This window comes from Sorex araneus, chromosome 2 (genome assembly GCF_027595985.1).
Source record: "Sorex araneus isolate mSorAra2 chromosome 2, mSorAra2.pri, whole genome shotgun sequence".
NCBI lineage: Eukaryota > Metazoa > Chordata > Mammalia > Eulipotyphla > Soricidae > Sorex > Sorex araneus.
The window spans coordinates 329878277-329890658 of record NC_073303.1 but is presented as its reverse complement, the minus strand read 5'-3'; the positions used below and the strand labels follow the sequence as shown (position 1 = coordinate 329890658).

Genomic DNA, 12382 nt, shown 5'->3' with positions numbered 1-12382 from the left:
ATGAAAAAAAAAAGGTTTCTAAGAGTAGTATTAGACAAGTTACACAGAGCTGGGATTTGAAACCAACACTTAAGCTCCATTCTATTTACTGGACAGATAATGCCAGCCCAGTCACATCTTCCGATAGTCTATAACATGTAATTCCTGCTCTTTGAGAAACTTTGGTATATCTACACAACAGAATACTACGCAGCTGTTAGAAAAGATGAAACCATGAAATTTGCATGTAAGTGGATCAACATGCAGAGGATCATGATAAGTGAAATGAATCATAAAAAGACGCAGAATGACTGCACCCATTTGTGAAATATAAAGTAACATAATAGGAGAATAACACTTACGGACAGTAGAGATAAGGGTCAGGAGGATCGCCCCACGTGTTGGAAGCCGACCTCATGTGATGAGGGAAAAGGCAGGTGGGAGGGAGAAGAGACTACTAAGTGAATGATGGTTGGAGGGATTGCTCGTGATGGTAGATGCATGCTGAAAGTAGACTATATGTCTGCTTAATGCCTACATTAAAACCATAACACCCAAAAGGTTACCCAAAAGAGTAAGAGGGAATGTGTCACAGAGGCAGGGGGAGGGGAGGGGTAGGACTGGTGGGAGGGATACTGGGAACGTTGGTGATGGAAAAAGAGAACTGGTGGAAGGATAGGTGTAAAAAACTAAAGCTCGCCGAGGGGCGCGTGCACTCGCGGGCTCTCTGGGCAGCTCTGTCTCACCACCTACGTTCGGTACTCTGGAACCGCAGTGTTTGGACTGGATCAGGACGGCCGTTGGCCAAGGACCGGCGAGGGAAGAACGAGGACCAAGCTGGTTGCTGATTAGTTACCGCTTATTCAATCTTCCATCTTTCTTATCTCCCGCACTCACAGCTCCATCCTCTCTCTGGATCAACTGCTGCCTCTCTCCATCTCTCTCCCATTCCAAAGCCCTTCCCGACTGCCAGTAGGCAAAATACCTCTTAAGGGTTTTTTCTCCTCTCCCCATTCCAATTCCAAACACTCATTAACATCTTAATACTAGTTATTTTTTGCATGGACATAGCAAGAGATACATTGAGGTTTGCAAGGCAGCTCTCCTGACAACATCTTGCCACAGGCTCAGACCACAGCACTCAGGCCAGATTAATCACTCCTAACCCTAGCAGGGTCCAAATCTAGTTATCACTGTTTGGATCATGACAACATTTGTCCATGATCAAGCTCTTAACTTATAGTTAAGCATTAAGTACTTTGGCCAGGCCCACCTCCATGCCAGGGTAGCACACAACTAACCGCTAGCCCTGGGTCCATCTCGTCCCTCGTCAGGACCCTGCTTTTGGGGGTGCTAGGAAGTAAGGGCAGCTGAGGCTTAGGTCTAGATAACAGATGCCCAGGAGGAAAATATCATGTATTCAAATATCAAATGACTCCCAGGTTACAAAAGCATAGCATTTGCTAAGTCTTCCTGTGTCCATACAAAAAGGACATTGCTCTGAATAAACTATGCAAAGGACTCAAGGAGAAGAGAAAAACAATATTTGCAAGTCAACAGAACACTAAGAAAGGAGCTACAAATAAACAAAGAGAAACGGGAGCACTGTGACAGGAGTAACCAAATAAACCTAAATTACCTGAAGCTATGTTATCCTACAGATAGGTACTCATACATTGTTTGATTGAAACGTAATCACAAAAATTTGTAAGTCTGCAACTGTGTCTCAAGGTGATTCACACAAAAAAAATTTAAAAATCAATAAATTTTTAAAAATTTTAAAAATTGGAAAAAAAAAAGAATGATTAGACTCTGGTGTGATAGAAAGAATCATAATATGAGACTAACACCGAAGAACAGTAGAAACAGGAGGTCAACCTACCTCAAGTGCTGGGTTGAAGGCAATTAGGATAGAGAAGGGACCACTATGACAAAGATAGTTGGACATGATCACTCTGGATAAGAATTCTGTGCTGAAAATAGGTAAAGGAACAAACAGGATAACCTCTCAGTGTCTGTATTGCAAACCATAATGACCTAAGGTGTGTGTGTGGGGGGGGGGGCGGGGGGAGGGGGGTGGGGAGAGACAGACAGAGACAGAGGCAGAGGAGAGGTGCCTGCCTTAGAGGAAGGCTGGGTGCAGGGGAGTTGGAGGGTGGTGGGGTGGTGGGAGGAAAACTGGTGACAGTGATGCTGGGAAATGTACCTGGGGAAGGGATGAGTGTAGGAACATTGTATGACTGCATCCCAATCATGAACAGCTTTGTAATAATCTATCTCACGATAATTCAATAAAAAGCTTTTTTAAAAATATATATATTAAATCATTCTTTCTTGCAAAACTGCAAAAAAATAATAAAATAGTATAAACCATCTCACCACAGTAGTTGGCAATGGAGATGCTTATGAATACCTGCTGCTTGAATATATGAAAGATACGCAAGCCAACTATCTTACACTATAGGAAGAAAAGGAAATTGTTACTCTCTTTCAAGCTTAGAGGAAAAGAGACTGATCTATACCACTAATATGGGTTAACGGTTTCTGTTAAGAAGACAGTATGAGCCTGGCTCTGTGTGTGCGCCCTTCAGGACACTAGCACAACTCCAACAACTGCCGACACCCCTCAACCATTTGGAGTTTGAGCTGTCTGTCACTCAGAACCCTTATTAAATTGATGACTTCCCACGATTCACGCTATAAGATTCAGGTTCAATTGGATTGGACACGATATGTACCCAGTAATTTGTATTTTTAATGAGTATCCCACGTGATTCTTATCATCGAAGAAGTCTGAAGAATCAACCATTGTTTCTGTCCTGTTCTACAATCAGGGCAGTTATTTTCTGGTAATTTTAATTTCAAAAAAGCTTAACTTATTGGGTATATTGCACCGCAGTCTTACTATTCATTTTCCTCTGGATGACTCAAATATGAGCTGCTGTTGGAAAGGCGAGGACAGGGCCATCCCCAATTTCAGGGGAGTTCTGACCACGTTAGTCACTGAACTTTAGCACCAGGATGAGTGTTGGTGGGGCAAACTCAGTCCCGTCAGCGCGAAGGTCAGAGTTCAGGTAACCAGCACCAGTCACCAGCCTTTGGAAGGGAATGAATCAGGGAGGCTTCCTTTAACAAAGGTCTATTGTTAACGGCCATTTTAGGTAAAAGACGCTAAGGAAAAAAAAAAATAGGCTCTACTGTTGGGTGGGTGAGGGTGGGGCAAGATTTAGTAAGGTTTTGTTGCAGTTTGCCCGTTTCCCTGCTCTTCTGAATAGAAATCAGGCTCTCTTTGAAGGCAGGGTCAAGAGGGCTTGGTGGAAAAACAGGAAGCGCTTCCAGAGGGAAACTTGTCGGCCTCCCGGGACTTTATCAAAGCCATCTGAGGCTCACAAAGAGGTAGCGGCTGCTCGGCCGGGGGCTCGCACTGGGCACTCCCCTTGCGTACACAGCCAGCAAAAGGTGGGCACCGCGGCCCGCGGCCCTCCCCAGAGCTGCCACGCCCAGCCCGAGCTCGCGGGAGGCGTCGGCGCCGGCGCCGGGGCAGGGGGCGGGGCGCGGCCGTCGCCGCGATTCCCTTACAAGGCGTTTGAGCGAGCCGGCGCCGCCCTGCCCGCGCCCCGGCACGTCGGGCCCGTACCCCGGGCGGGCCCAACCATCTGCCGGCCGGAGAGGGGGGCGCGCGGCTCGGGGGGTGGGGTGCGGAGAGCACGGGCCGCGGTCCTGGGGCGCAGAGGCCCGCGCAACACTCCCCTGCGCCCCAGTGTTCCCCTGTCCGGCTGCGCCCCTGCGCACGCGGCCCACCTGGCGCCCCTCGGCCACGGCCGCGCCGCCGCCTCCCCCGTGGCCGCCCGGAGGCGGGGCCCGCGCGCGGCGGGGAACGGGCCGCCGCCGCTTCCTTCCGCTGGGCCCCGGGAGGCCGGAAGTGCTGTGTCCAGGGCGGACGGCAGCGGCTCGGGCGGCTCCCAGGACGACTCTCAGGGGCTCGGCTTCTCGCGACTGTGCCGGTGAGTGCTGCTCGGGCTCGGGCATCCGCGGGCCCGGGAGAGCGGGCGGGAGGCCCAGCCGCCTCCCCGGGTCGGAGCCCGCCGTCGGAAACGGGGCGCCCGGGCGCCGGAGGCCGGGCGACAGCCGCGTCCGCGAAACCCGAGCCGGCGGCGCTGACTCCCCGCCTAAGTTTAGTTGGCGCGTCAGCTGGTGGGCTGCCCTCCGCGCCCACCCGCCCGCAGCTGTTGCAGCAGCTGTGTGCCTGCGCCGCGGGAACAGCCGGCTCAGATGAGCAACTTCCTCAGTCACTTCTGAAATTAGAGCGGGGGGAGAGAGGACTGACGTGGACGGAGGGCGTAGGGCCTGGGCTGGAGAGCAGTTGCGGCGGGCTCCGCTTGGGCCCCGGCCGACTGCCCAGGTCTCTTAGTGGGCTGGGCAGGGGTGTGCAAAGGCCCTTGCAACACTCGGGTACATTCCGGTGCAGTTTGACCGGGACGCTGTTTGTAGATTCGAGGGCGCCCAGCATGATTGCTTCTTTAATAGAGTGACGGTTTTCTTTTCTGTGTGTTTAATCTTGTGGAAAATGTTAGATAATCCTTCGCCCGGAAAGCTTTCTAACTCCGTAAGTGAGGCTTTGCTGGTAAGCGAGCCTCGGGAACTGTCGCCTTTGTCGGATGCCAAGAACTTTTTGGGTGTGGCAGTCAAAGAGCACCGAGACTGCCTGCCACCGGAAGTTTGCGCAGAAGCTGAAAGCTTGGTGTAGTTAGAACGTGCCAACCTAAACATGTATTTTTTAAAAAGCCTGTGGTTAACTCCAATTTACATATACTTAGGGAAGAAAGAAATACTGGTTAGATGAAACTACCTTGGGAAGGAATTTGGAAAGCCCACTAAACACTGTTTGCTTGGAGAAACAGTGAAAGAGAATATATCTTAACCAAAATATTATCAATTTGAATGTTCTATTAAAAAGGCTGTCAATTATATCATAACTACAAGTGTTGGATTCAAACTAGAGAAATCTAAGGGAATGTTAGTGTAGATAAATCCCATTTTGTAATTAAAATATCTAGATTTTAAATATCTTCAGGTTACTCTTCGGGGAAAGTTTTTGAGTATTTCAATTTACCAGTTCTTTGTTGTAATTTAGTCTTTTACCTTTCCTTTTGCATAATGATTCTCTTTCTGGTTAAGTCAACCAAAAAAAAATATTCTATCTCATCTAAAATAAGAGTATCAATCTGTAAATTTAAACTCTTTATCACCAGAGGGTTTCATTATCTTATCTAAAATATTACATATTTCACAGAATCCTATTCAGCAGGTCTGCTTCAAGTTTAATAGATACATACCTGTACACGAGAGATCTTAGAATGCTTCCAGAGTAGACTCTAGATTTTAATTCAGAACCAGTAGAAATTTCAGATGCTTACACGGTTTACATAGGAATCTGGAACTTTACCCTAATTTTCTAAACTTATATTAGAAGTGTGCGTTTAGTAAAAGTTTATTAGGGGAAGAGAGTACAATCTCAATTTGAGCAAAATGAAAAGTGAGCTAGAACTATATATATAGCAAAGGGACAGTAACAGTATCATAAGTCATCTGCTTTGGGGGATCTGGACACTGTGCCTGATTTGGCTTTCTTGTTTGTCATCAGTATTGAGTTCCTCTAAAGTTTGGTAAGAAGATAATAAAGAAGCCACAATTCACAACCGTGAAGCTAAACTCCCTATCACTGAAAAGTTCCAGGTTTCTGGTGCAAGACAGACTCCTAAATCCGAATCTAATTCCATTGAACAAATAAAGGCCAGATAATAACTTGCTCAAAATGACACAATTGATTTTGGTAGAATTAAGGCTAAGGAAATTTTGTACCTTGTAAGTGGCTCAAAATTATCAAGGTCTTCACCTTTGCTACCACCACTCTAATCTTTTAGAAACATATGATGTTCTTTTCTAAACTTACTTTATTTGATAATTATGTACCACCGTTATTTTTTTCTTTGTCACGTTGTTTTAACCTGAGAGTCATATCTCTGGAATGAAACAGTAATATCTAATAAGTTAAACCAGTTATTTTATTAATGGATATCTTGACCAACTATAAAACTCACTGAAGACAGAGCACTGATTTTACATTTCTTAATAGTATTTGACAGTGGGACAATTGGTATACCTAAGGTGCTGCCTTGTCTGCAGCAGAACCCAGTTACATCCCGGAACCACATTTGTTCCCTTGAGCACTGCTAGAAGTGATCCCTGAGTACAAAGCCAGGAGTAAGCGGTAAATACCACTGAGTGTGGCTCCACCTTTCCCCCCTTTCAATATTTTTTAAAAACAAACCAGGCTGTAGCAAAGTAGAGCCCCTGCCTTAAGTGTGTGAGGTTGAGTTAGGTTCAGCTTCACATACCAGGCAGCCCCACCCATTTGTGATTTCTTGGCACACGGCAGCCAGGTGTGTGGTGAAATCAAGTGTGAGTGATATCTCACTACTTATCCCCATGGTTCTAGATCATTGCAACAATAGCAAAGGGAAAGGGGAAGGAAGAACGTTAGAGGAAGTACATCAAGATTGAAATACATGAACTAGAGTGATAGCACAGCAGGTAGTGCTTTTTTGCCTTGCACGGCGGGCCGACCCAGGTTCGATTCCTCCATCCCTCTCCAAGAGGCCGGCAAGCTACCGAGAGTATCCCGCCCGCATGGCAGAGCCTGGCAAGCTACCCGTGGCATATTTGATATGCCAAAAACAGTAATAAGTCTCATAATGGAGATGTTACTGGTGCCCGCTCGAGCAAATCTATGAACAACGGACGACAGTGCTACAGTGCTACTTTCCAACCAGTATGCATCTTCTGGTTTGGCACTTAGCCCTTCACACCTGCAGGCTAAGAGGGCTACACCTGGTGGTGACTGGGGGGATGGGGGTGAGGGATTTCCCATGGTGCTTGGGCCTCTATGTAAAGTGTACCCGCTCAAACCCTTTGAGTGGTCCCCAAACTCAGAATTTAAAGAAGCTATTGAGTCCTTCACCAGATTTAGTAGTGAGAATTTTATAGATTAAAAGATCAGTTGTCTTGGCCCGTTGTTCCTTAATTCTTTCTTTTTTTTTTTTGCTTTTTGGATCACACCTGGCGATGCACAGGAGTCATCCCTGGCTCATGCACTCAGGACTTATCCCTGCTCAAGGGACCATATGGGATGCTGGGATTCGAACCCGGGTCAGCCTCTTGCAAGGCTAACATCCTACCCGCTGTGCTATCACTCCAGCCCCTCTCATTATTTTCTTTAAAACAAAGTAACATTCTGCAGCTTTAGGGGATGGAGGTCTTGGCAAGCAGAGCAGACTATTTTGAAAGATGTACATTAGCTTGCAAAGACATAGCATGCCTAGACTGATCAGCCTCTCTTCAGGGCTCAGCTCTCACAAGTGTTGAGAGGGAAGAGAGAAGAGAGAGAATAGGAACCTTATGTACATCCTACTGTTTTTAAAACTATTCTAGATAGAGACAAAGTACAGCACAAGGGATTTACTGCCCTCAAAAGCTACTACAGAATGAAAACATGCTTTCAAGGATGGTTTAGGGAGTCTTGAGACAATTGCCTAGCACATGACCAACTATGGTTCAATCCCTAGTACCATATTATAGTCCTCAGAGCACCACCAGGAGTGACCCTGAGCCCAGAGCATTTGCTGGATGTGGCCCTACCAGCCCCATCCGCCAATAACTATAAATAACCTCTAAAAGGACGATTAGAGGAAACTAGGCAATTAGGGAGGAATGTTTATCATGGCGCCTGTGTCCTGTAGTTTTATATCTTCACAAAACATGTTCCAGTGTACCACTAAAGATGGAATATTGGATGGAATGTGTGACTATCACTTGTGGAATTTCCTGCTAAAATATGAGAACTGATTTGGCGTAAAAAAAAAATATTTTCTGGGTAGAGCTTTTCTGATTATATCAGTAATTGAATTTAGTCAGAGTAATGTGGTTTATCCCAGAAAGAATCTAAGAAATGCCATATTTAACTGATGTGACAGACATTGTATTCTAAGGTCACTTTGCAGTGCTGAGATCTAGGTAGCACTTCATTCTTTGCGGTCCACAGATTTATTTATAGAGCAAGGGCTTAGTGTTTTGCTACATCATGGCTAAATGTTGTTTTCAGAACGTAAGCTTTAAAATTGTTAGCTTGGTCAGAGAGTGAAATCAATAGCACCTATTTTAGACCTGCTTGGAAGAATATAACTCAATACAGTGTCTTAGTCTTGTGAGAAGTTTTGCAGACTACACTTCCAACGTTAGTGAGAAGGATGGTATGGTAAAATTTTACTACCTGATGAGTAATGAGATTTTTCTACTTTAAACAAAGTTTTGTAGTCTTAAAGATTGGATGTTGAAATTGTCATTTTATTATGTATTAGTCACTTTATGTTTAACTTAAAACTTAAAGAGATAAATATAGTTTACGTTTTAAGAGATAAATATAAGTTGTTAGCAATAAATTTTCTGTTCTTAAAATGTTTCTAAAGCTCTTGCAACTTAATTTCTTAAAAACCTTAAGCTAATTTTTGTAGAGGATTTGGTTATTTTAAATTATTTAACTTGACTGCACAACATTGGTTTGAACAGATTAAAAGTATAAAACAAGCATTTTAAAAACTTTTTCATTGGCTTTTCAACAGGTATGTCTCTTGAACTATTTTGGTTCCAGAAGTGAGAGTATTAAAATAAGTGTTATGTTACAAGTGGAAGAATTAAATTTGGCAGTAAAGATAAAGAGATGGACCCTGTTGTATCTATTTCTACTTTCTGTCTACTTGAAAAGGGACAACTTTAATTTATGATAGGGCTATTAAAAAATAGGTCTTACCAGATAAATTTGTGTTCCTCAACATTTTTGGCATTTGTCTATACTCTGAAGTACAGATCTAGCACTTTTTCCCCATTACCTGTGTTGGGTTTTTTTGTTTTCTTGTCTTCTGTTATATTATTGGGTAGCAGTTTGGTTATCATTTATTAAATTAGGCTGTATATACACCAGTACTTGGAACATGCAATCTGCAATATGCTCTGAGCTATGAATGTTGATTGTAGTTTGAAATTTGAAGATATTGATGGAATAGACTTATCAAATGTTAAAGTTAGTAAATGTTAAAGCTACTAAGAATGTTGGATCTTAAAGAATTTTAAGTTGATTTTCTCTATGCAGTTTGGTTCTATGAGTAATGTTATTATTAAGTGGGAAGTTCTTGCTGAGTGCTGCTATTATGAGTAGTTTTTAGACACATACCTAACTTACTTAAACATACCAGATTGATTCTGTTTTCTTGTTAACCTTTTCTCTTGAAATCCCTTTCCTAGGATTTAACCGCCACCATGTCGAGCAAAAGGGCAAAGACCAAGACCACCAAGAAGCGCCCCCAACGCGCAACATCCAATGTGTTTGCAATGTTTGACCAGTCACAGATTCAGGAGTTCAAAGAGGCCTTCAACATGATTGATCAGAACAGAGATGGTTTCATTGACAAGGAAGATTTGCATGATATGCTTGCCTCCCTGGGTAATAATCTAATTAATATATTAGAGTTTTGTGATGCCTTTTATATTGCGAAGCCAGTCTGGTGTTGTAGTTGACAAAGTCGGATTTTTAAAGAGTAAATAGGGGCCAGACTGGTAGTACAGTGGGTAGGGGTCTTGCCTTGCATGAGGCTGACCAGGATTCGATCCCCATCATCCTATATGGTTCCCCAAGCAATGCCAGGAGTATATTCCTGAGCACAGAACTAAGAGTAACCCCTAAGCAGCAGTGGGTGTGACCCAAAATAAAGAAATGAATACATAAAAAGAGTGATCCTTTGACTACCTTCAAACTTCTAAGGAGATCAAGTGGGAATTGGCAGTGGGGTGCATTCGTGAGTGCAGCAAACAATGATCTTGATTATAAAAATGTTATCTCTTGTCACCCAGTAGAATAGTATATAATCTCTAGGCTTATTGCTAAGCCTGGTTCATTGAGAATACTTATCCAAATATTTTTGCATTTGTGAATTCAAACAGCAGAACTGTGTAAACAATATTTCTTGTTAAATATGCATTGTGATGAATAATTGATGTATTTTGTGGTGCAGTTAAAATTATGACTTTTTTGTTAAGGGAAAAATCCAACCGATGAGTATCTAGATGCCATGATGAATGAGGCTCCAGGTCCCATAAATTTTACCATGTTTCTCACGATGTTTGGGGAGAAGTTAAATGGCACGGATCCAGAAGATGTTATCAGAAATGCCTTTGCCTGCTTTGATGAAGAAGCCACTGGTAAGTCAGAGACAACTTTTAATTACCAAGTGAGCTGATTTTTAGCTATAGTAACTAAATACATAATAACTAAAACTGTGACATATTACCCTTAATACCTTTTTACCTGTTTTTGAGTGTTTGTCCTCCTGCCCCCCTGCTCCCCCCATTTTTGCTTTGTTTGGACTGGTTTCTTCTATGTCATATTCTCTACTTCTAAACCTAAATACTTAATATTCAATTTAATGGGTGTATTTTAAAGTTATTTCATAAACTTACTCCTTTATTTGAATAACTTCAAAAGTATTTAATGTTAGTAAATGTGTTGAATGAATAATTTTTAGTTATTCTTAGAACAGTCTTAGAGTTGAAATTACTATAGGCTATGACACCAGCACAGTTCTTATCACATATCTCTCTGCTGTCATACAGTTTTAATCTGATATATAACCTTAACTTCCTTGCAAGCTCCTCTACTAATAATTGTGCTATTATTAGTGCCTGCCACTTCTGTTTTTCTCATTACACCATCACTTTTTTTTTTCTTTTCTTTTCTTTTTGGGTCACACCTGGCAATGCACATAGGTTACTCCTGGCGGTGCTCAGGGGACCATATGGGATGCTGGGAATCGAACCCAGGTTGGCCGCGTGCAAACAAACACCCTACCTGCTGTGCTTTCACTCCAGCCCCGCCATCACTTTCTTGAAATGGAACTCTAGTTTTAGAAGATTGGGAAGGGGCAGTCAAAGAACTTTTTTTTTCTCTTAATGACATAGAGATAGTCCCTCTAAGGATGTAAATGCAGGTTGATACAGAGAAGAGCAGGTTAATTTAAGAACACGCTGCTAACAAGGCCGGAAAGATAGTACAGTGAAGGGCTTGCTTTGCACTTGGTCAATCAAGTTTGATCCCCAGCACCATTTTGGTCCCTGGAGCACTGCTGCATGAGGCATATGTTGCTAAGTATGTGGAAACCTCATATTTCATATATTTACATATTGATAGAATGTGTTTGGTCTAGCATAGATGTTCCATCCACAATTTGCTCTCTTGTTAGCATGAATTTTGATTCCCCTTTATTCTTTAGGTACCATTCAGGAAGATTACCTGAGAGAACTGCTGACCACGATGGGAGATCGGTTTACAGATGAGGAAGTGGATGAGCTGTACAGAGAAGCACCTATTGACAAAAAGGGAAATTTTAATTACATTGAGTTCACACGCATCCTCAAACATGGAGCAAAAGACAAAGATGACTGAAAAGAACCTAACTTTCCAGCCAAAAGCTCCTTGTTGCCAATTTGGGTGTTTCTGAGATTTTTCTCTTAGAGCCTATTGCATGCCCTTAGCTTTTGCCTTTTCTTATTGTATTTATTCTCAGCCATTTTGGGCATATGCATCTCTATAATCAGACTGGAAACAGGACTTCTTGTCATTTACAGAATAGAAAATAGGGTAATTTAACTTACCATCTCCTCTCCCCCAAAATAACTGCACATAAAATCTGTACACAGAGTCAATATATTTTTTCAGAGAAGGTTATTCACTCAATTTTTTCTGAATCATAATTAAACTTTATGATAAAAACTGGCTTGTTTAAAACTTATTTATGAAAACTATCTTAGAAAAAGTCTTAAAAGTTGTCTTTAAAAAACTGTCTTTAAAAAGTCACATCTTTAAAAAAAAATTCATTCTAGAATTTATTTATATACAATAGTTTTGGTGGCTTTAAATCCTAAAGTTTATATCTGCCAACTGTCTTCCCTCTTTATCTGCTAAAAGCCTTTGTTCTCATACTTTAGAGTTAGGGTATTCCACTGAGTCTAATTTTAATTTCCCCTAACTTTTAAAATGATTTCACCTTAAAGGTTGTGTTTTTCTTCTACCGAAAGGACAGATTTATATGTTGTGTTTCAAAATGTTGAAAATACAATACAGTATTTTCTACTGTATAAACATAATACCCATATATACGCATAATTTCTCTTTTAACACAGTAGTGTACCCTGTTGAATTCTGTGTTTGTTTATACAACAATTTACCAAGAGTAAAGTATGTGCTTTGGACATTTTTTTAACCTGCCACAAGCAAAGCCACTAAAACTATATGATG

General features: G+C 42.4%; 1 protein-coding gene across 1 annotated transcript; it reads left to right on the top strand.

Annotated features, from left to right (window-relative positions):
• The first annotated feature begins 3650 nt into the window (after window positions 1–3650).
• On the top strand, window positions 3651–11860 carry LOC101537980 (myosin regulatory light polypeptide 9). The gene is made up of 4 exons (XM_055129089.1): window positions 3651–3983; window positions 9337–9535; window positions 10129–10290; window positions 11358–11860. Exons 2-4 carry the CDS (start codon window positions 9352–9354, stop codon window positions 11528–11530), a joined length of 519 nt encoding a protein of 172 aa, XP_054985064.1. The 5' UTR covers window positions 3651–3983; window positions 9337–9351; the 3' UTR covers window positions 11531–11860.
• The last annotated feature ends 522 nt before the right edge of the window (window positions 11861–12382 follow it).

Bases quoted from the DNA above. Each gene is read 5' to 3' on its own strand.
- LOC101537980 (XM_055129089.1), top strand. From the start codon at position 9,352: ATGTCGAGCAAAAGGGCAAAGACCAAGACCACCAAGAAGCGCCCCCAA. The intron at 9,536-10,128 runs GTAATAATCTAA...TTTTTTGTTAAG, and splicing joins TGATATGCTTGCCTCCCTGG to GGAAAAATCCAACCGATGAG. The intron at 10,291-11,357 runs GTAAGTCAGAGA...TTTATTCTTTAG, and splicing joins CTTTGATGAAGAAGCCACTG to GTACCATTCAGGAAGATTAC.